The 24,267-nt window shown below is 41.3% G+C and overlaps 1 protein-coding gene across 3 annotated transcripts; it reads left to right on the top strand.

The window, feature by feature from the left end:
• LOC307004461 (uncharacterized protein) lies at nucleotides 1–24,267 on the top strand. Of its 3 annotated transcripts, none has more exons than XM_079623773.1 (4): nucleotides 1–380; nucleotides 568–658; nucleotides 19,956–20,640; nucleotides 24,023–24,267. In XM_079623773.1, exons 1-4 carry the CDS (start codon nucleotides 156–158, stop codon nucleotides 24,144–24,146), a joined length of 1,125 nt encoding a protein of 374 aa, XP_079479899.1. In that variant the 5' UTR covers nucleotides 1–155; the 3' UTR covers nucleotides 24,147–24,267. The 3 variants fall into 3 exon arrangements, with proteins under 3 accessions (XP_079479899.1, XP_079479898.1, XP_079479897.1); XM_079623772.1 differs by having other exon boundaries at nucleotides 19,956–20,833; nucleotides 24,023–24,263; XM_079623771.1 differs by lacking the exon at nucleotides 24,023–24,267 and having other exon boundaries at nucleotides 19,956–21,939.

A 24,267-nucleotide genomic window follows, 5' to 3' on the forward strand; every position in this document is an offset into this window, starting at 1 on the left:
ACTAAATCCAGTAGTTATTGATTAGTTAATTGTTACTTAACACAATAAAAAACTCGATATTAAATACTGATTAGTTAACACATTTTCCTTAGTAGTTAATAGTAGTTACTGAAGTATTCATAGATAAATACCTATTAGTTCTGTAATAATTCCTTATGAACTATGCATTAAGTAAGATACAGTATTCTAAAGTGTTACCAAGATTTCTTCAGCCTGTTGTTTTCTTGTTGCTTATGGTATTTTTAATAGATATGCTCTCTGAGGCAGGGAGTGAGACAAACAGCACAGAGAGAGTGAGAGAGAGTGAGAGAGACAGCATACAGAACAGTGAGACAGAGAGCATACAGAACAGCCATTCAACGTTGAGTACACCATTTGTGGTATGTGAGGGTTTTGTGATCTGTTTTACAGATGTAATGAAAGCTATCAAATGCCATAAAGTTACACATTCAAAAAATAAGCATGGAAATAGGCAGCTACAGAGTCAGATGAAGTCATATTCTTCACAGTCCCTCTTCATGTTAGTGCAATGTCATGATTGTAACATAACTGTAACATTATTGTCAGAATGGTCAATGGAAAACAGCTGAACTGATGACAGATGAGTACAGTAGTGAGGTAGACGTTGCACCAGGCTCAAGTACACCTTCAGAAACACGTGAGTACTAGTTTAGCTTGTTCTGTTAATTGTTTTTTTCTCTCTCAGGTACACATGTACTTCTTTAAGTTTTGAATTATAAATGTATAATTTTGGAGGCTCTGTACATATTTTAAAAATAACTATGAACCTACGTGAATATGTATATGAGCAGACCTACACACAACCATACCTTTAACAGAGATGTTGCTTTTTTAGAGGCATGCAGTGAAACAGAGTCAGAGTCTGAGATAGGACAGGCAGCATGAAGCAGAACACTACTGACCCCCTGTCAATGATTGACCTACAGCCTGACATGGACACTGCTTTGACTGCCACAGGAACTACCACAAAAGCTGAGGCCATGTTCATGATTATGAGCCATGCAGCAAAGCATAAAATAATTGGTTGCCAGTTAATTGATTTACTTCAGTTGATAAATAAATTGTTTGGGCAAGATGTTGTACCTCGATCCAAGTATCTTTTTAACAGAGTGTTTAAAAACAGTTGTGAGGAAGTAGAATTTCAGTTCTACTGTGAAACTTGTTACTTAAACATAGGAACAGTCCAGGAAATCAGTGACAAACATATGGATGAATGTGGATCATGTGGCAGCAATTTTGATTCTGGTTCTACGAATGGAGGTAACTTCTTTATCAATGTTCCTCTTGTCCCACAAATTCAGACTCTGCTTGAAAGCACAGAAGCGAGTGCCCATTTGAATTATAGGTTTGATAGGCAAGAGAGTAAAAATGAGATGTTGTCAGACATCTATGATGGGGAGAAGTACAGACATTTGTCTGGCCCAAATCAGATCCTCTCAGATTCTCACAACCTATCATACATATTTAACTCAGATGGAAGCCCTGTGTTTAATTCCTCAAAGTTCTCTATATGGCCCATCCACATAATGATCAATGAGCTTCCCCCTGAACTTAGGTTTAAGAATGTATTGCTTGCTGGCCTTTGGTTTGGGCCAAAAGAGCCTGTGATGGAAATCTTTCTGAAGTCATTTGTGGACCAGGCCAAGACCCTAGCTGACACTGGTGTCACATGGCATAAAGAAGGGTATGTTATTAACAGCAAAATAGTTGGCCTCTGTTGTAGTGTTGATTCCAAAGCGAGACCGCTGATGCAAAACACTACCCAGTTTAATGGATATTATGGCTGCGGATTCTGTCTGCATCCTGGGAAGCTGGTTGATAGGGTAGTAAAGTATCCAGTTTCAGAAGAAGAATATTGTGACAGAACAAATGAGGAAATGGTTAGGGATATGGAGTTGGCTGTAGAAGGTGGGACAAATATTAGGGGGGGTAAAAGGTCCTTCTCCACTAATCAACTTGCCATACTTTGATGTTGTCTGGGGTTTTGTCCCAGACTACATGCATGCAGTCTTACTGGGGGTTTCAAGACAGATTACTAGACTCCAGGTTGAAACTTCTTCATCCACCCAGCCATATTATGTTGGCAGCCCTGCCACTTTGAGAGAGATCGATGCTAGAATTGTTGGTATCCAACCTCCACACCTGATTACTCGACTGCCTAGAGCAGGGGTGGCACGCGAAGCCGCGTGCGGCTCTTTGACTGCTTGTTTGCGGCTCTTCAGTCTCCACATGTTCTGTGTATACAATCGCATTTCATTCAACTTTTTTAGAACTTCAAAATTTTATTTAAAAATAAATCAGAAGGAATTTAAATGTATTTTCTGAATGTAATTTAACTTTTTTGTTAAATAATATATTATTTAAATTATTTTTAACAGAACCTCGACTCTCGCGCGATTTAACGTGGCTAGCCTATTGACTGACAGGAGCTGCCGCTGTCTGATTAATGTGAAGTACGTTAGTAGGAATTATCATGGCAGAATCAAAGAAGCATACAGCTAAGCGCAAATATGAAGATGAGCACAGAACATTTTTATCTGAATGGGAGGATTTATATTTTTTCGTTGAACGAAATGGAAAACCATTCTGCTTGATATGCCAGACGTCATTGTCGCATTTTAAGGCTTCAAATCTTGAGCGCCATTTCACATCACTCCATTCTACGGTGGCACGGGAATTTCCCAAAGGCAGTGAACTCCGCAAGCACAAGGTAAACACTTTGAAACGTCAGTCAGATAAACAAAGTCAGCTTTTTCGGAAATTTACCAAGCATTCAGAGACAGTGACATTAGCGTCATATCAGCTGGCATGGAACATTGCTCGTGCAAAAAAAACATATCGTGAAGGGGAGTTTCTTAAAAAGTGCCTTAGTGATGTTGTTGCTATTCTTTGTCCTGAAAATGAAAATTTGGAACGTTCAGTAAAGGACCTTCAGCTGTCACGGCACACCGTTGAAGAGAGAATATCGGACATTAACAACTCAGTTGAAACGCATTTATATTCAGATCTTCAGAAGTGCCGGTATTTCAGCATTGCTTTGGACGAGTCTTGCGATGTACAAGATAAGCCACAGTTGGCGATATTTGTACGATTTGTGTCAGAAGACTGCACAATTAAGGAAGAGCTGCTTGACATTGTGCCACTGAAAGACAGAACCCGTGGCATCGACCTGAAAGAGACACTGATGGCTGTTGTTGAGAAAGCAGATCTGCAGTTATCAAAGCTAACAGCAATAGTCACTGACGGAGCACCAGCCATGTTGGGTTCTGGGAAAGGCCTTGTAGGGCTATGTAAAGCTGATGACTGTTTTCCTGAATTTTGGACATTTCACTGTATTATCCACCAAGAGAACTTGGTGTCTAAAAAGCTGAACTTGGATCACATCATGAAACCTGTGCTGGAAATTGTCAATTTTATACGCACACATGCTCTCAATCACAGGCAGTTCAAAAATCTCGTTGCTGAGCTTGATGAAGATCTGACATCTGATCTGCTTCTTCACTGTGCTGTAAGATGGCTGTCAAGAGGTAATGTGCTTTCTCGTTTTTTTGAGCTTTTAAATCCAGGGAAGCTGTTCCTCGCAGAGAATCATAAAGACTATCCTGAGCTACGTGATCCCCAGTGGATTTCAGACTTGGCTTTTTTGGTCGACGTGCTGCATTATCTGAATGGCCTCAATGTGGATCTGCAAGGGAAGTTAAAGATGTTTCTGACCTGGTGCAGAGTATTTTCACATTTGTCAACAAACTCAAGCTGTTCAAGACTCATCTACAAAAGAGACAGTTAACACATTTTCCATCCTTGTTGAAGGCAAGTGAACATGCAGCAGAGGTTGTAAATGGGAGTACTGCATGATATGCAACACTGCTTGAAAATCTCGAACAGAGTTTTGAGGACAGATTCTCCGGCCTACGCAAAAAAAGACCACAAATTTCATTTCTACCAGAAAGACTCGGGAGAGTAAATACGGTGACAATTATCCATTTATTAACAACCCAGCAAGCAATAAAGTTCATTGGCGTAGGCTCCGTCCGTAGCTCGCAGTCTGAGGGTCCGGACTCTGCATATCCTGCCTGAAGATCAAGGCAGGGGCGCAGCCGACCCCCTGTGAGGTATGGAAGGGACCATCCTGGTGGTGGTGGGGAGGATGGAGGGGAGGATTCGTTCCGTTGAAGCACTGAAACCATATAAACTCAACCGACATCTCACAACAATTCATCCGGAGCATGCAAATAAAAGTAAGGATTTTTTTCAGAGAAAGAAAGAAGAATACGTCAAGCAAAAGGTACGACTGACTAACATCACAACAATACCTGAGAAAGCACAACATGCATCGTATCTTGCAGCCCTGCGAATAGCCAAATGTAAAAAGCCTCACACAGTCGGAGAGGAATTAATACTTCCAGCAGCAGTGGATATGTGCCGAGTGATGATCGGGGAGGAGGCCGCGAATAAGATTAAATCCATACCGCTGTCCAACGATACAGTAAGCAGGCGAATCAAAGACATTTCTTTTGATGTGAAATCTCAACTGACCGAAAGATTACGATCGCGTGAGCAGTTCGCGCTTCAGCTTGATGAATGCACTGACGTTAGTAGTGCTGCGCAGGTATTAGTGTACGTTCGATATTTATGGGACAGTAAAATTATGGAAGATTTTTTATTTTCAAAAGAACTCGAGGGGAGAGCCACAGGTGAGGAAATTTTCAAAATGTTGGACACTTTTATGGAAGAAGAAAATCTGAGCTGGGAAAAATGCGTGTCTGTTTGCACTGATGGTGCAGCAGCAATGACTGGGCGCAAGAGTGGAGTTGTCACCCGAATTCAAGCCATAAATTCAAAGATCACAGCCACTCACTGTATGCTTCATCGTCAAGCACTTGCATCGAAGTTAATGGCACCCGACCTGCATGATGTGTTGGAAGTAGTAGTAGCGGCTGTCAACTTCGTGAAGTCAAGACCGTTAAAGTCACGTCTCTTCGCAAAACTATGCACAGAGATGGGAGCAGCTCATGATCGGCTTCTGTTCCATTCAGAGGTGCGGTGGCTCTCGCGTGGAAAAGTTTTACAGCGAGTGTTTGAACTCAGACGTAAGCTTCATGATTTTTTGAAAGAACATAAACCTGATCTGGAACAGTTTTTTTCTGACCAACAGTGGATGGCAAAACTAGCCTACCTTGCAGACATTTTCAGTAGTCTCAATGGACTGAATCTGTCCATTCAGGGATGTTATTCCACAATACTGGAGTCAAGTGACAAAATAAATGCTTTCATGAGAAAAACTGACCTGTGGGTACACAAACTACAAAGAGGCATCACTGACATGTTTCCAAATCTATTCGAATTTTTGGATACAAACTGCATGGCAGTGGACTTCATGCTCAACACCATTACCAGTCACCTCACCTCACTGAATGAACATTTCAGTCGCTACTTCACAGACATTGACATGGAGAAATATGACTGGGTTCGAGATCCCTTTTCTTGTGATGTGATGGCCAGTGGCCTCAGTGGAAAGGCTGAAGATGAACTTTTGGAACTGTCCAGTGATCGTACTCTCAGGATGAGATTTAATCAGCAGGGCCCAGCAGAATTTTGGCCCACAGTTGAAAAGGAGTACAAGGAGGTTGCTCTTCAGGCCATGAGAATATTGCTGCCTTTCCCAACAACATACCTTTGTGAGGCATCTTTCTCAGCCATGATGGCAATAAAGACAAAATACAGGGCACGGCTTAATGTGGAAGATGACTTGAGAGTTTGCCTGTCCCCCATAACACCCAGAATTGATAAGCTCTGCAAAGAAAGACAGTCTCACCCTTCCCACTGAGGTTGTGTGTACTTGAACAGTGGTTACTAAATTGATGTGTCTCCATTGCATGATTTATTATAGTGTAAAACTTGCAGAGGTGTCAAGTAACGAAGTACAAATACTTCGTTACATTACTTAAGTAGAAATTTTGGGTATCTATACTTTACTTGAGTAATTATTTTTCAGCCGACTTTTTACTTCTACTCCTTACATTTTCACGCAATTATCTGTACTTTCTACTCCTTACATTTTAAAAATAGCCTCGTTACTCCTATTTCATTTCTGCTTGTTTTCATTCTGGCTTGTCGTCGTTCAAAAAATGGCCAATTATACAATAGATCTGAGTCCCGCCTCCTGAACACACATCGCTAAACTGATTGGCTTTGTGTTTTCTTTCTAACTTGTGAGAGGCTGTCCGCGCGGCGCGCTGTAGTTACATTTGGTTGTGGAAAGCGGCAAAACTCCTCCGAAGGAAACCTACTGTAGATGCGGTAAGCGAGGGAGAAATGAATCAACAGTTTTGTGCTCAAGAATACGGGGCAAATCGCGTCAAATATTGCTTTGGGGACAGCCGTTTTTACAATATTGCCTACTGTATGACAATCGCAGGATAAGTGGCAAACATAATCGTTAGTGTGTGTGTGCGTGTGTGTGTGTGAGAGAGAGGTGAGAGAGAGTGTGTGCGTGTGTGTGAGAGAGCGAGTGTGTGTGAGAGGGAGACTGAGTGTGTGTGTGTGTGTGAGAGAGAGAGAGAGAGAGAGAGAGTGTGTGTGTGTGTGAGAGAGAGAGAGGAGAGAGTGTGTGTGTGTGTGAGAGAGAAGAGAGAGAGTGGAGAGAGAGAAGAGAGAGAGAGTGAGTGTGTGTGTGTGTGTGAGAGAGAGAGAGAGAGAGAGAGAGAGAGAGTGCGTGCGTGTGTGTGTGAGAGAGAGAGAGGAGAGAGAGTGTGTGTGTGGGAGAGAGAGTGTGTGTGTGTGTGTGTGTGTGTGTGTGCGTGTGTGTGAGAGAGAGAGAGAGAGAGAGTGCGTGCGTGTGTGTGTGTGAGAGAGAGAGGAGAGAGAGTGTGTGTGTGGGAGAGAGAGTGTGTGTGTGCGCGCAACCATTATAGTGTCAAAATATCCCCACAAAGATGGCAATATCCAAAATCCTTATATGCGGCTGAAACCGGTAGCCTAGTGCCTCACAAGTTTTTCAACATTTACATTTTAATATATATAACATTATAGTCATTATGGCCTTAGAATGTTTGAGGAGGGGGGGTGCACTATTCACGGGTTTCACGTGACGTCACACAGCAGTGTGGCCGCCATTTGTAGGACCGAATCCAAACATGCCGTCTATCTGCTGTAAGCGTTTATATACTGTCTATGGCTGTAAGCTGCGATAACAGCAAATCTCAACGAAATGAGAAATTAACGTTTTACAATATCCCCAAAAACCCTGAGTGTCGTCAGAGATGGATTGCTGCTATAAAGAGGGATCACTGCGTGCATAAATATCTTTTTTTACTACTCTACTGGCATTCATATTGTCCGTGATGGGGTGGTACAAGATTCCTGTTATCCGGTGTTACACTGAGGCTTTGTGAATGCTTCACCTGGAAATTTAATAAAAGTAAAATTACTTTTAATTTTACATTATTATTGCATATTAGGTTAGCTAGCTAAATTAAAACATGTAGTTTACAGTTGGAACACGTATAACGTCATTCTAGACAGCTATCTATTTTTACATTACTAAACTTATGTATTACTAAAATTACTAAATTTATATGTATGGCTGAATGATGTTGTTACCTGCTTCAGTATGCTAAACTACTGCTCACTGTTTCTGCCTTAAATTAATACATTGTTTAGATTAATAGATTATAGATAACTGCGTGATTTTTAAACATTTCTGAAATGCATAACTTGGACCCTCTAAATTGTAATGACCCATGCATTTTCTGTAAAGCTGCTTTGAAACGATATTGTGAAAAGCGCTTTACAAATAAATGAGAATTGAAAATAAAGGTGTCCAAACCTCACTTATAATACAGGAGATGCATGTGCTTTACCGACATTATTAGCAATTCAGTTCAGCAATGCAGCGATTACTCGAGTGACGTTAATAACACCCGTCCTGTTATCAAGAACATTTTCTTCATCTCCAGATGATAGATTTTGGGATCATTAACCCATCCCGAAGTGAAGTAGAGGTAGGCTTCAGTGCTTTTAAATGCCTTGAGAGCTTCGCCGGTCCATGGAGAGGGATTGTGGACGAGGTAGATATAAACCGGGTGCGATTTGCCGGGGGGGATACGTAGACGCGAATTGCTAACACAGATGATGTCTTTTCTATCATTTCACTGTAGCTCATCATCGCGATGTAAAGTTAACGTTATTGCATGATCACAGTTATGTGTGGGGAAAGATAAGCTATTAGAGTAAAAAATATTGCGTTAGGCTACTTCATGAGTTAATAAAAAAGATTTTACAATTCCTGCACATGCAGTGATGAAGTTCATGTTCTCATGATTTATTTTTATGAATAAAAATGTTTCAAAACATCCCCCCCTCTGTTTTTTTCACAGATCGCACCATAAATATCAGCAAACGTCAAATCTGGCAAGTTTTTACAAGACTTTAATGGAGTCAGCAGTTTGTTTGGCAGTAAATAAGGATCTATACCTAAAGTATCTATTTTATTTAAGTACCGTTGCTTTTCGTCTGCAGTGAGGTGTGCTATTTTAGTGTGCGACATCTTTCCAATCACCAGGGAGATACTACTCAATTTAACTCAAAGGTCCTAAAGATGGCGGCCACAACAAAAAAGTCACGTGACTGAAACCCATGAATAGGCCCCTTTGGCGCGGTCTAAGCTTTTGTCCTTAATGGCATTTTTTGCCTTGCATTACTTTTACTTTTATACTTTAAGTAGTTTTGAAACCATGTACTTTTACACTTTTACTTAAGTAAAAAGCTTGAGTTGATACTTCAAATTCTACAGAAGTCATTTTAAACCCTAGTATCTGTACTTCTACTTGAGTAATGAATGTGAATACTTTTGACACCTCTGAAAACTTGTATAATATTGTATGTCTTCTATGTTGAAAAACTATTTCTTTAAGTAGAGCAGAATTTTTTTTTTATGTTTCTTGCAGAAAAAAAGATTGCTGAAAAAACAGATTGCTGTTCAAATTGCAAACCAAACTTGAGACACTGTCATTTACTACATTAACATGTAAGAAGTTTAATGCACTTTTTTACAATCAGTAAATTAATTTTTCAGTGTTCATCTTTTACTATGGACATCATAAATTACTGTTCAGTATTCAATACTTTTGTTGCACTTTTCAGACAATATTATTGTTAATTGTCAAAACTATTTTTTATTTAAAAAAAAATATTTTATGAAATGTAGAATTTAACTAATTTTGTATATTCAACATCAGAGACATAAGGCTACAAAAAGACTGTTGTTCCAGCATTGTACAAATTCATTTGTTTTTGGTACAATCTAAAATTTGTAAGTAAAATTGTACGTTTAAGGATGTTTTCGTCATGAGTTTTCTTTTGGGGGGCCACAAAAGGATTCACCCTACACAAGGGGGCCGCCTCCTGAAAAAGTTTGAGAACCACTGTGCTACAGCACAGAGACAAGGCCGCAGGGCCACGCAGTCTGTTAGACCACAGAGACAAACACGGTCTGCTAGACCACAGAGACAAGGCCGCAGGGCCACACGGTCTGCTAGACCACAGAGACGAGGCCGCAGGGCCACATGGCCTATAAGACCACAGAGACAAGGCCGCAGGGCCACACGGTCTGTTAGACCACAGAGACGAACACGGTCTGCTACAGCACAGAGACAAGGCCGCAGGGCCACGCAGTCTGTTAGACCACAGAGACAAACACGGTCTGCTAGACCACAGAGACAAGGCCGCAGGGCCACACGGTCGCTAGACCACAGAGACGAGGCCGCAGAGCCACATGGCCTATAAGGCCACAGAGACAAGGCCGCAGGGCCACACGGTCTGTTAGACCACAGAGACGAACACGGTCTGCTAGACCACAGAGACAAGGCCGCAGGGCCACACGGTCGGTTAGACCACAGAGACAAACACGGTCTGCTAAACCACAGAGACGAGGCCGCAGGGCCACACGGTCTGTTAGACCACGGAGACAAACACGGTCTGCTAGACCACAGTAGACAAGGCCGCAGGGCCACACGGTCTGTTAGACCACAGAGACAAACACGGTCTGCTAGACTACGGAGACAAGGCCGCAGGGCCACACATGTGTTTATTTATTTATTATTATAATTTTTTTTATTTTTATTATTATTATTTTTTTTTAACACACCACCACCAGTAGTTGCATAGGGATTTACCTGGACCATTTACTGGAGAGCTTGCTGAGCTTCGAGGATGATTCTTGAATCAGGTCTTATATATGACTCGAATGCGGAGGAAGACCATCTGCCTAGGATCTTGATGGCTGCAGTAGAGATGCCGCGTTCGGCTGCTGTAGTGGCTGCCCCGATCCTGAAGGAATGTCCGGTATACTGGGAGGGGGATAAGCTGCAGCTTTTGAGGATGGAAACTAGGTGATTTCTAAACCAGGCTTTAGAGAGGGGTGCTCCGTTAGGTAGAATAAATAGAGGAAAATTATCTGGGGATCTCTGGCGGATTTTGAGAAATTTAAGCATAGATAAGAAAGGGCAAAAATTGTTGTTAATTTTAGAAATTGTAAGTGTAACACCAGAACCTTCAGAATCATTCTTAGAGTGTTTGAGAAATAGAGTAAAGAAACTAGTTGAGAAGCGTATGTCAGAAAAAGAAAGGTCATGGGCAGGATTGAAATGGTTGGTTGCTGAAGTAAATTCTCCCGGACGCATGAACCCGTAAAAAGCGGTTAGAAACACGGCTTCTAATAAAGTATTAGTATATGTAGAAAATAGGCCGTTACGTATTGAAGTGATTAATCTTTGCAATAAGGGCAAGGTGATAGGCAAACGTTTTTCTGGAGAATTACGAGAGGATTTACTTATACCTTTGAGCAATAGCCGTATGGAAGAAGCAGAGAAAAGACTAGGAAAATCGGGATTGAAAAATCTTGCGTAAAATTGAATGCCTGCGAGTAATCTGCGAATGGAAGAAGGTTTAAGATTACGTTTTTCTAAATTAAAAACGAGAAAGGAACAGACAGTCGTAATCAAAATGGGAAATACGGGAGTTTGAAAAGAAAAGCAAAACATTAAAAAAGAAGACCAAGCGGAAGTATAAGCTTTAAAAGTAGAGGGAGCTACTCCTATAGACATATAATGTCTGGCTGATGTAACCAAGTCATCTAATTTAACATTGCTGCTGATAGGTGAGGGCAAGGTGTGGGATCCGTGTTGGCTGAAGGGCAAAGCCGTCTGAAAGTCTGAAAACGGAAACGAGATAAGGCATCAGCAATAACATTAGAGTGTCCGGGTATATGAACTGCCTTAATGATGAAATTGAAAACGACTGATTGCCAGATAAGGCGTCTCACGAAAGGCATAATCGTCTGGCAAGATGATCTGCCTTTATTAATGATGGTAACGACGGCTTCGTTATCACAGAACATCATAATGCGTTTCCTTGACCACGCTGGACCCCAAATTACGCTGGCTAGAACTAGTGGATAAAGCTCGTAGAGCGCGGAAGAAACTGAGCCAGAAGTGGATCCGGGAAATGCGATTGGCCATTTCTCTGAGAACCATTGTCCTTGGAAGAAACCCCCGAATCCGATGGAGGGGGCGGCGTCGGTAAATAGATGTAAATCTTCTGATGATTCGAAAACGTCGTTGTAGAAAAAAGAAATGCCGTTCCAATCGTTTAACAAACGAGTCCAAAATGTAATGTCAGAAAGACATCCTTCATCTAAATGAAGCAAATCGCTTAGGTTTTTCGTAGAATGAGCCAGTGTTAGCAGCCGAGAAATAAAAGCCCTTCCTTGTGGAATTATACTCATGGCGAAATTTAAGTGGCCGAGCAGAGAAAGAATATCACGTTTTGAAACGACGCGTAAAGAAGAAAAAAAATCCAGAAAGGATCTGATCCTTAGGAGTTTTTCCTGAGGAAGAAAAGCTTGCATTTTGACCGTATCGAGAAAAATGCCTAGAAATTCGAGCGAAGTAGAGGGGCCCAGTGTTTTCTCTGCGGAGAGGGGGACGCCAACATCCTTAAATACCTGCTTAAGTACATCGAGAATGGGAGATTGAGAATTTGGAAAATCGATCAACAAAAAATCATCCAGTAGATGCAAAACGAACGGAAGTTTACAGACATTCAGCAGGATCCAACACAAAGCTTCAGAAAGAGTGTTGAATATGTGCAGGCTACTTCTACATCCAAATGTGAGCCTTACGGCGAAATAGAATTTTGAATCCCATTTAACTCCGAAAAGATGCCAATCGGAAGGGTGGATTGGCATGGTTTTGAAAGCGTCTGTAATGTCGGCTTTGGCTAACCGAGCGCCTTGGCCAGCTAACTTGATTAACTGAATTGCATTGTCAACCGAGGCGTAATGTAGAGAGAAAGGGGTTAGAGGAATGCATTCATTAACGCTTACTACGTTAGAGGAATGAGGAGAAGACATGTCAAAGATGAGACGTTTTTTGCCAGAATATTTCCGCGTTGCTCCCCCGATAGAATTGATCCGAAAAGGAGAGAAAGGAGGAGAAGCGAAAGGGCCAATGACATATCTTTTATTAACCTCTTTCTCTAATAGTGCTGAAACCACGTCGGGTTCATTTCTGGCTGATTGCAAATTTTTAGCAACGAAAGAGGCAGAAAGATGTGAAAGAACTCCCACCCGAAACCCTTGGGACAAGCCGGTGATTAAATAATCCACGAAAACAGGATCAGGGTGAGAAAAAAGGTAGCTTGAAAGGTTCGGGATATTGATAGGAGTAGATGGGTGACTATTCAGAATTTTCTCTGTATTGGGGCTTTCCCGTGGGTAGCAGGTTTGTACCGGCGTGGACAGACAGATTTCGGGTGCGGATCCTTGCAAGAACTACAGATATGAGCAAATTTACAGTTAGGATATGTACAAACAGATTCATTAAAACGAGAACATAAAGGGACACCATTGAAGCGTGAAATATGGCGACCTCTGCTGTTTGAAGGGGTTCTTACGTTTTCAGCGCCATGGACAGTAGCCGAATCATTGTTTGCAAATGCTTTGGGGCAGAACGAAGCCGAATGCCCGTGAGCGCTGCAAATAGCGCAGGCCAAGATTTTTTGGCCGCCGAAATGACGGACGAGTAGCTCGGTGTCTGTAACTGACCAGTCTAGTCTTGAATTGAAAAGTGCGATGAAGGAAGCAGATTTAGCAGCAAAAGACTTGTGATATTCATAAAACAACGTGCCCCCGTATCTTTGGCTGAAATCCGCGATCATAGACAAGTAAAGATCTAGTTCTTCCCTTCTCTCTGGATAACATTGGCACAAAATGTCTCTGTAGATGCCGAAAGCAATTACGAATTCGCCAAACGAAAGATTGCGTTGAAGTCGGGGATCAGAGGTTTTAAGAAGAACTGCCACGTCACCGCAGTCCACCATTTTTCTATCGGTAGCGGGTGAAGGAAGCAGTAAAGTAGCCAAGTTAACATGGATGATGGTAATTTATCTAATCTATTATTCAGTACGCAATTTAAGTCCCCACCCATTAAAAAAAAACCTTCCCCATGGTCTGCTACCAAATGTGCAAGCTTTTTGAAAAATTGTGGGCAATCTTCATTTGGTGCATAGGCATTCAAAATAGTTAATTTAAAGCCAGCAATCCTTCCTGTGACAGTAACATAACGACCCTCTGTATCCTGGAAAACCTTCTCACACTGAAAGTACACAGACCTACTAAATAGTATAGCTACACCTCTCTTTTTACGTTTCCCATAAGAGCTACTGTACACCTGATCCACCCATTCTCTTTTTAATTTTTGGTGTTCTGTTTCTGAGAGGTGAGTTTCTTGAAGTAAGGCTATAGAGCACTGCATTTTCTTCAACTGTCCCAGTATCTTTTTTCTTTTAATTGGGTTGTTTATTCCTTTTATGTTATAGGTAATTAAATTAACTAATGCCATCATTGGATTTATACTGATTCATGTAACACAGCCCGAATCTCTCATAAACATCTGTTAGACAAAAACAAATAAAAAAATTTAACTCCAAATGTGCGAAATTAAACAAAAAAACATTTGCGACCTGCCTCAGAAAAAACAAAACAATAACATTATGAACATAGAACAGAACTTCCACATTTCCAGTCAGACACAGAGAATAAACTATGTCTGACCCCCGGTGATAATGGGACAGAGAGTGGTGACCTAATCCCTCTGTGGAGAAAAGCACCCAATGTGCAATAATGACCAGTATTACACTAGCATGTAAGAAAGGTCCTAGTGAGTGTGAACCACTCATGTAAACATCAAGTATCCGTCAGAATTTTTTTTTTTTTTTTTTTTTTTTTAACCCTTTGTGACAACTTTACTTTTTTTAAATGTATTATGCTATTATTGCTTTCAGTCTATGCATTGTTCATACACACAACTTTATGTGTACCTTTAGCAGCCCTAGTATGAAATCAAACTGAAATAAATTTTAAGTGTTATATACCCCCGACTACTCAACCTCCTCTTCCTCCTGAATCATAGCCTTCAAGTCAGCTATCCCCAGCATGTTGGTTCTCCTCCTCTTCGCGCTGATGTTCCATCCTCCAGTTAGTTTCTCTTCAATGCGCTCTTTCTCTCCGCACTGCACCTCTACACCCATCTCTCGCAAAGTATCCGCGGCGCTTGACAGCGAGGGAAAAGTTTTTTCTCCCGAGTCCATCTTGAATTTCAGTCGTGCTGGATACAGACACTTTGCCTGAATGCCCCTCTGCTTTAGCTGCTTGACGACTGCGTGAACCTTAGCTCTCTTCTTTTGTAGCTCAGGAGAATAATCTTGATCGAAGAAAATCCTCTTGTCTTGAAACAGCACCTTTCCTTGGCTCCATGCTTGCTGCAAAACAACATCTTTCACCGCTGCGTCGAGGAATCTCACAATGATTGATCTGGGGGGAGCCGCTGGATCTGTCGGTTTGGACTGAAGTGAGCGGTGCGCTCTTTCAATTTGAATGTCCAAATTAGGTGGTAACATCAGTACTTTGGGAAGCAGGGTTTTCACAAACGCCACCACGTCTCCATGTTCACTCTCTTCTGGTATTTGAAATTGTTGTGGCAAAACAATATTTAACAAACGCAGCATTCCCAGGCAAAAGAGACGTCAATATTCAAATTGTATTTAAAAGAAAATATACATTTATTCTGCAGAATAGTTCCCAGTCTAGCCACACAGGCCAGCTGCAGGGTGAGGGTGAAACCCACCAACCCTAACAGCCCAGTATGCAGGCAGAGTGAGACCCAGATAGGTGTTTTTCTGGTAGTCTTATAATGTTCTCATCAAAGCATTCTATAAACACCCACCCCAGAGGGCAGGACCTGAGGAACCCCCATGGTTGCCTCAACCCCTCCCTAGCCTAGGGTCTTCTGTCTCAGTGTCACAATCACAGCTGTATCAACGTTACAGCATAAAGCTCAAAATACAGAACATATGGCATTCATATATTATCATTGAGAAAACACAGAAGCAAAAGAAAAGATTAAAATTGCTACTACAAAATATTCGAAGGTTGTTTCTCCTCAGTCTGTTTTGTAAATCATCACAAACAGCTGTGAGTTGTTTTTCGCGTTGAAACAGGTACCGTATCACACGATGCTGCCCCGCTCCCGCATCTTCCACATCACAACTGACTCTCCCCTCCAACTCACCGATCCTCTGCTGGTGGACACCGAGCTGTTCCTTAATATCTGTCACATTCTTTTCCAAGCGTTCAAGGGTCTTTGTTGTTCGTTTATGTCCCTGACTGTTTTCTTCGCGGAGTTTTCTCATTTCTTGTATCAAAGACATTTCGCCTTCACGTGCTACCTGCTCCCATAGACATCATATAGATAGACGCCCTATCGACCGCTACTGCCTATTAGCGCGGTCGAGCCGTGGGGCCGCCATCTTAAACCGGTCACCCGCTCCACTCAGTGTAATCTGTATGGCAGGTGCAATGAGCTGTCAGCGCATTTAATTAATCATACCTCACTGAATACCGAACTGATTTTCACGCAGGTTTTTTTTCTGCAAATGTCATTCATGTAGCTATGATACAGGACACATGGTTCGGCTTATTTTAATATTCATAGTAGGCTTAACAGTAATATAATATTCTGATATAAGATATAAAGTGACCAGACGTCCAAAATCAAAATATGTGATGTAGGATATAAGGTATTTTATAAATCACACAATATAAATATGATAAAGGACACATGGTTCGGCATATTTTAATATTCATAGTAGGCTTAACAGTAATAATAAAGATATAAAGTGACCAGACGTCCAAAATCAAAATATGTGATACAGGATATAAGGTATTTTATAAAGCACACACTATAAATATGATAAAGAAGCAGTACCAGATAGTTGCAGTAAAGTAAGATATTTTAATAAGTTGTGACACACACACACACACTCGATTTGCGCATCGCCGTCATGTGTGTATTACACAGGTAAGTTAACATTATTACATTGCTTCCTGATATCACGTGCGCAAACACAAATAACCTATATTTGTATATGTTTATGCTACAGGGCCGTTGAATGCTTGTATCTGATAACCGAGAAGCTCTTGTAATAATTACTTTACCCATAGACAGTAACGTTATATAAACTGACTTTACCCAACCTCTCCATGCCGAGTGGTGCAGTAAGCCTAGAACGTTAGCTGGCTACGATTTCTGTACAGTAATATCAAATATCCTTGCTCCTTCTCAATTATCTGGTAATATTCTATTCACAAAACACAACCAAAAGTACGGTAATGTTAAAATGTACTTGTGAAAAGTAATCCCGGGCCCTATTTGCGATGGTCCGCCGATTAGAACAGGAAAATGCTCCACAGTGCTCTGGAATCTAACTGCTGCTAAGCAACGAAACTAGGAGTACGACCGGTTTAAGATGGCGGCCGTATTTCTCGGTGCCCAGCAGCCAATAGGGCATCTAGTCTCTATATAATATCTATGCCTGCTCCTCGCGGCTAGTAGCATCTACGCTAGCGCTGTTCGTACTCGGTGGTTTATTGTCAGTTTCTTTCATATGTCCTGGTTTTCCTTGTCCTCTCGTTTTCGATGTGGTGGTCATCTTGTTCACGGGCTATTTTCCACACTGAAAGCTTTATATATCTGCAGTTGTCACTATTTTCTAACTTTTTTCTGACGGAGCCTCGTCTCTAACCTGTTGTTCCAACCATGACGTCACCGGAAGCAAGCATTCATTTCTTATCAACCCATTCACTGCTGAATCAGACTGTTTAAAAGCCCCGTTAGTGGAAGATGAAGCAGCATCTCAGCTTTAAATGATTGAACTTTCTGAGGATGACAGACTTAAAAGTGTTCTGAGGGAAGGAACCGTAGAGTTTTGGAAGATTGTGCCGAATGAGAGATATCCCAATGTCAAACAGGCTGCAGTCAAACTATTGTCAATGTTTGGGTCAACTTACATGTGTGAATCACTTTTTTCAACACTGAAACAAGTGAAATCAAAGCATCGCTCTGTACTGACTGACACGCATGTGAAAGAGTTACTACGAGTTGCCACAACTGAATACAAGCCAGACTTAACAAAAAATGTGGAAACCAAGGAGTGCCAGGTGTCCAACTGAGTCATGTAACCTTGACAAACTAAAAAAAAAAAAAAAAAGGCTGATACTATGACAAACATTGACAAACTTTAAAATCCATGGAAATGATTGTGTGTTATGTAATTGTAATAAGTAATAAATTGTAATAGTAATGTTATTGTGAGAGACATAAGTTGTGTGGCTCTTTGCAGTGATGAGGAATTTTTTTGGCTCATCATGCTGAACAGGTTCGCCACCCCTGGCCTAGAGGGTTGTCAGATAGGGTGCACTGGAAAGCCTCAGAGTGGCGATCCTGGCTCCTGTTCTACAGCCTACCATGTCTTGAAGGACTTCTTCCCCAAAAGTACTTGCAACATCTTGGCCTACTTGTATCAGCCATTTATCTGCTACTGAAGGATGAACTAAAACCTTGTGAAATCAACAGAGCTGAGATCTTGTTGCTTGACTTCATGTTCAGGTTTCAGATTTTATATGGCGAGTCACAGATGACATTTAACATTCACCTTCTCAGTCATCTTGCCAAGTCAGTCAAGTTGTGGGGCCCATTGTGGACACATTCTGTATTTCCTTTCGAGAACGCAAATGGCAAACTCCTGACTTTGGTAAAAGGAACAAAAGGAGTGGCGAATCAGATAGTTACCAAGTTTCTTCTGTTTAGATCAATTCCTTACTTCTCATCCAAGTACACGGTGAAAGAAGAGGTGTTACGGTTCTGTTCTGATTTGAACAAGTACCCAAGGGTCCAAAATGCAGTCAAATGTGACAATACTACGCTACTTGACAATGGGAGCGTGCATGTTGTTACACAGGAAGAACGGGCTGCCTTCTGTGCCTCTCGCGTGTGTATACCTGATGAAGTTGTAGTGCACAAGCGTATGATCAAAGGTGGTCTGGTGTATAGTAGCAGAGACTACACCCAATCTCAGAGACGAGATGAAAGCTATGTGAAACTAACAGATGGAACATATGGGGTAATTGCTAAAAGTATTTCTTTCTCTGCCACAGATGATCACATAGCATTATTATTAACAACATTTAAGGTAGCTGCAGTATTTCCACTACCACAACCTTGTGGTTTTGTTCCACACATTTCCATTGTGCAATGCTGGGAATCATCCAAGACAGAATTAGTTCCTGTTAGTTGCCTTCAGGGTAAATGCATGTGTATCCAAGTGGAAGACAAACTATACATTTGCGCATGCGTTGCGAGTGAGCGCTGTGTTTGTGTTTGAAGCTCCGTCGACTTGATTCATAAATCGTTGATTTTGTTCTTTACACTCATTTAGAAACTAGCATTTTCTATTTTTCCAGCGTGTGAACATATCTCCGATACTACTCTCTATAAAAAATAATCGGATTGCTTTGATATCGCTAGTTATATCCAACTTTCCGAACTTCCGTTACTATCTCTAACGATAGCCCGCTAGCATTGCATGCGTGGCCTCGCCTATCGACCGTCTTATTTACACTCGAATCACTGAAATCGCTCTGTTTGTGTTGGAGTTTGTGTTTGTGCTTGTGCTTCGAATCGCTTGTTTGTGTTTCGAATCGGTTGTTTGTGTTTGAAGTTTGTGTCTGTGTCTCGAACCGCTTTGGTTGTGTTTGGAGTTTGTGTTTCGAATCGCTGGTTTGTGTTTGTGTTTCGAATCGCTTAACTGTTAGTTTGTGCTGTGTTTCGAATTGCTTTGTTGTGTTGTGTTTCGAATCGCTTAACTGTTAGTTTGTGTTTCGAATCGCTTTGTTTGTGTTTGTGTTTCGAATCGCTTAACTGTTAGTTTGTGTTGTGTTCGAATCGCTTTGTTTGTGTTTCGAATCGCTTAACTGTTAGTTTATGTTGTGTTCGAATCGCTTTGTTTGTGTTTGTGTTTCGAATCGCTTAACTGTTAGTTTGTGTTGTGTTTCGAATCGCTTTGTTTGTGTTTGGAGTTGTGTTTGTGTTCGAATCGCTTTGTTTGTGTTTGGAGCTCCGTCGAATTGATTCATAAATCCTTGATTTTCTTCTTTACACATTTTTGTGTTTCAAATCACTTTGTTTGTGTTTGGAGATCCGTCTAATCTCCATTTCTCTATTTTTCTCTACTTTTCCAGCGTGTGAACATATCTCCGATACTACTCTCTATAAAAAACAATCGGATTGCTTTGATATCGCTGGTTATATCCAACTTTCCGAACTTCCGTTACTATCTCTAACGTTAGCCCGCTAGCATTTGCACGCGTGGTCTCGCCTATCGACCGTCTTATTTACACTCGAATCACTGGAAGGATACGGGTTCTATCCATGATTTCAGTCCTAAATTAGTAGTGATATTGGTAGCATCACTACTAATTTATTGTTCATCTGTCATAATGGCGAATACATCGGATGTGTGTCTACCTCTGAGTGCAGGTGAGGACACGTTTGAGCTGCATTCGGTGCGGTTGGAGCTGGAGTCCGTGGAGAAGCAGATCCGTGATCTGCTGGGGAGGCAGGCCGAGCTGCGAGACCGACGATCAGCGCTTGAAGCATCACGCGCCGATGCTCACAAGTCAGTGGTTAGTAACTTTTCGACTCCGGCCTCCTCTACTCCGTGTATTTCTCTGCACAGGACCCGAGCACCCCTGGTTTCGTTTACCCCGACACCGACACAGCACCATGGACCCTGGATGATGCCACAGCGGAAGACACGAGCCAGGACCAGAGCAAGGACCTCTCCGCCCCTCCCGGTCTTCGAGATCTCCACCCGGAACCGCTTCTCCCCTCTTCGCGAGACGGAACGCGACGACGCTGTGATCATCGGCAGTTCCATGGTCCGGCATGTCCGCGCTACCTCAGGTCAAGGTATGGTGCGCACTCACTGCTTTTCTGGTGCTCGTGTTCTCGATGTCGCTGCGCAGGTCCCCGAGATCCTGAACGGTGACGAGCGCGTCGGAGCTGTCGTGCTGCACGCGGGGGTGAACGACATCAGGCTGCGGCAGACGGAGGTTCTGAAGAGGGACTACAGGAGCCTGATCGAGACGGTACGCAGAACATCGCCTGAAGCAAAGATCGTCGTGTCTGGACCGCTTCCCACGTACCGACAAGGACAAGAAAGGTTCAGTAGATTGTTTGCACTAAATGAATGGTTGATGTCATGGTGTAATGAACAGAGACTGCTCTTTGTAAATAATTGGAATCTTTTTTGGGAGCGACCTAGGCTCTACCGTGCTGATGGCCTGCACCCCAGCAGAATCGGAGCGGCTGTTCTGTCGGACAACATCTCAAAGACGTTACACACCATATGACTAGTAAGTCAAAGTCCTAATCACATTCTTTGCTGTCCCAAATTAATTGATATAAGTACCAGTGTAGAACACTATATAGAAACTGTGTCTATTCCTCGTTTAGTGAGGCCAAACAATAAATCTACTGCAGGATCTAAGAAAAATCTAATTGTGATTAAACCAGAAAATCTCAATATTAGTGAACAAAAACAATTTCTAAAGCTAGGTCTTCTAAACATTAGATCGCTTACACCTAAGGCGGTTATTGTAAATGAAATGGTCACTGATAATAGCTTCGATGTACTCTGCCTTACTGAAACCTGGCTTAAACCAAATGATTATTTCGGTCTTAATGAGTCCACTCCGCCAGGATACGGTTATAAGCATGAGCCCCGTCTGATTGGTCGTGGCGGCGGTGTTGCAACAATCTATAGAGATATTCTTAATGTTACTCAGAAAACAGGCCACAGGTTTAATTCGTTTGAAGTACTTGTGCTAAATGTTACGCTCCTAGATGTAAGAAAGAAATCCCTATTATCTCTAGCCTTGGCTACTGTATATAGACCGCCAGGGCCTTACGCTGATTTCCTAAAAGAGTTTGCAGATTTTCTCTCAGATCTATTGGTCAATGTCGATAAGGCAATAATTGTTGGAGATTTCAACATACACGTTGATGATTGAACACAAATGATGCGTTAGGGGCTGCGTTTACAGATTTATTAAACTCCTTTGGGGTCAAGCAAAACGTTAGTGGTCCCACTCATCGTCTTAATCATACTCTAGATTTAATTATATCATATGGAACCGATCCAACCGATATAGATATTATACCGCAAAGTGATGATGTCACTGATCATTACATGGTAACTTGCATACTACGTACGGCTGAAATGTGCCATGTTGCGCCGCGTTATCGACCAGGCAGAACAATCCTTCCAACTACTATAGATAGATTCTTGAATAGCTTACCTGATCTATCTCCGCTCCTCAGTGAACCCAAACTAACAGATGAGCTAGAGGAAATGACTAGCAGTATGAGCACCATTTTCTCTAGTACATTAGAAACTGTTGCACCAATTAGATTAAAAAAGGTAAGAGAGAAAACTAAAGCACCATGGTACAACAGTGCTACGCATGTTATCAAGAGAGAAACTCGTAACTTAGAGCGCAAATGGAAACAAACAAATTTAGAGGTCTTTAGAATCGCGTGGAAAGACAGTATAAAAGGGCTCTAAAAGCAGCCAGGGCTGAGCATCTCCGCAAACTAATAGAAAATAACCAAAACAATCCAAGGTTTTTATTAAACACTGTGGCTAGACTAACAAATAAACAGACGTCACCTGACCAAAATATCCCGTTACATCTTAATAGTAATGGTTTCATGAATTTCTTCACTGAGAAAATAGAAAGCATCAGAAACACAATTGTAAATGTACAATCTTTGACAGCGTCTTACGATTCAGCCTCAATTATCGCCCCTCAAGAACAACTACAGTGCTTTACAACTATAGGACAGGAAGAGCTAAATAAACTTATTACTGCATCTAAACCAACAACATGTTTATTAGATCCAATACCCAGTAAACTACTGAAAGAAGTGTTACCTGTAGTGGAAGAGCCTCTTCTCAATATTATTAACTCGTCTCTATCTTTAGGACATGTTCCAAAAACATTCAAGCTGGCAGTTATAAAACCTCTTATTAAGAAACCACAATTAGATCCAAATAACCTAGCAAACTACAGACCCATCTCAAATCTTCCATTTATGTCTAAAATACTAGAAAAAGTTGTGTCCGCTCAACTGTGCTCTTTCTTGCAAGAAAACGATATCTATGAAAAATTTCAGTCAGGATTCAGGCCACATCATAGCACAGAAACTGCGCTGGTTAAAATTACAAATGATTTACTTTTAGCTTCTGACCAAGGCTGTATCTCAATACTAGTTTTACTCGATCTTAGTGCTGCGTTTGACACTATAGATCATAAAATACTCTTAGATCGACTTCAAAATTACACTGGTGTTCAGGGACAGGCATTAAGCTGGTTTAGATCGTACCTATCAGACCGTTACCATTTTGTCCATTTAAATGGGGAAAAATCAAAGATAACGTCAGTAAATTATGGAGTGCCGCAAGGATCTGTGTTAGGCCCTCTGCTATTGTCAATTTATATGCTGCCACTTGGTAATATTATAAGAAAACATGGAATAAGTTTCCACTGTTATGCTGATGACACTCAATTATATATTTCATCACGACCAGATGATAACACTAAATTATCTGAAATGACAGAGTGTGTTAAAGATATAAAATATTGGATGACGAGTAATTTTCTTCTGTTGAATTCAGATAAAACGGAGGTATTACTGATTGGTCCAAAAAACTGCCCACAAAACCTCTTACAATACAACCTTAATTTAGATGGACGTCCTGTTACTTTATCCTCTACAGTAAAAGATCTGGGTGTTATACTAGACCGCAACTTGTCTTTTGAAAATCATATCTCAAATGTCACAAGAACAGCCTTTTTCCACCTTAGAAACATTGCTAAGCTACGTAATATGCTATCAGTTTCTGATGCAGAAAAGTTAGTTCATGCATTCATGACCTCGAGACTAGATTACTGTAATGCTTTATTAGCTGGTGGTCCTGCATCCTCCGTAAACAAGCTACAGTTAGTCCAAAATGCAGCCGCTAGAGTTCTTACTAGGTCAAGAAAATATGATCATATAACACCAATTTTATCATCTCTACACTGGTTACCTATTAAGTTCCGTATCAACTACAAAGTATTGTTACTGACCTATAAAGCCCTAAATGGTTTAGCTCCTGTGTATTTAAGAGATCTTCTATCGCCATATAATCCATCGCGCTCTTTAAGATCGCTAAATTCGAGGCTTCTGGTCGTACCTAGGATATCTAAGTCCACTAAAGGAGGGAGGGCGTTTTCACATCTAGCTCCTAAACTCTGGAATAGCCTTCCTGATATTGTCCGAGGTTCAGACTCGCTCTCCCAGTTTAAAACTAGATTAAAGACGCATCTCTTTAGCCAAGCATTCACATGATGCATCTCATACCTTTTATACTACAGTTAAATCAGATCAAATGCATTCATATTATGAACAGCAGCTACGCTAATTATTTCCCATCTGCCTTTTTTTTTTTTTTTTTTTTTTTTTTGTTATCTCGGGACGCCTGTCCCTAACTCAAATAGAGTTCGTCAGCTCCAGTTATGTATCCAGCCTCTCATGGAGACTTCAGATGCCCCAACGCCTGTGATGAGACGACTCGACGCCTGTGAAGAGACGACCCAATGCCGGCAATATGTTATGCCCTAAATTTTATGATTAACTAACTGTATTTTGTGTGTATATTTTTGAAATGCATTTTCTGTAAAGCTGCTTTGAAACAATATGTATTGTGAAAAGCGCTATACAAATAAACTTGAATTGAATTGAA

Source organism: Phoxinus phoxinus, assembly GCF_949152265.1.
Source record: "Phoxinus phoxinus genome assembly, chromosome: 9".
Taxonomy (NCBI): domain Eukaryota; kingdom Metazoa; phylum Chordata; class Actinopteri; order Cypriniformes; family Leuciscidae; genus Phoxinus; species Phoxinus phoxinus.

Bases quoted from the DNA above. Each gene is read 5' to 3' on its own strand.
- LOC307004461 (XM_079623772.1), top strand. From the start codon at position 156: ATGAACTATGCATTAAGTAAGATACAGTATTCTAAAGTGTTACCAAGA. The intron at 381-567 runs GTATGTGAGGGT...CATTATTGTCAG, and splicing joins CGTTGAGTACACCATTTGTG to AATGGTCAATGGAAAACAGC. The intron at 659-19,955 runs GTGAGTACTAGT...CTCTGAGTGCAG, and splicing joins AAGTACACCTTCAGAAACAC to GTGAGGACACGTTTGAGCTG.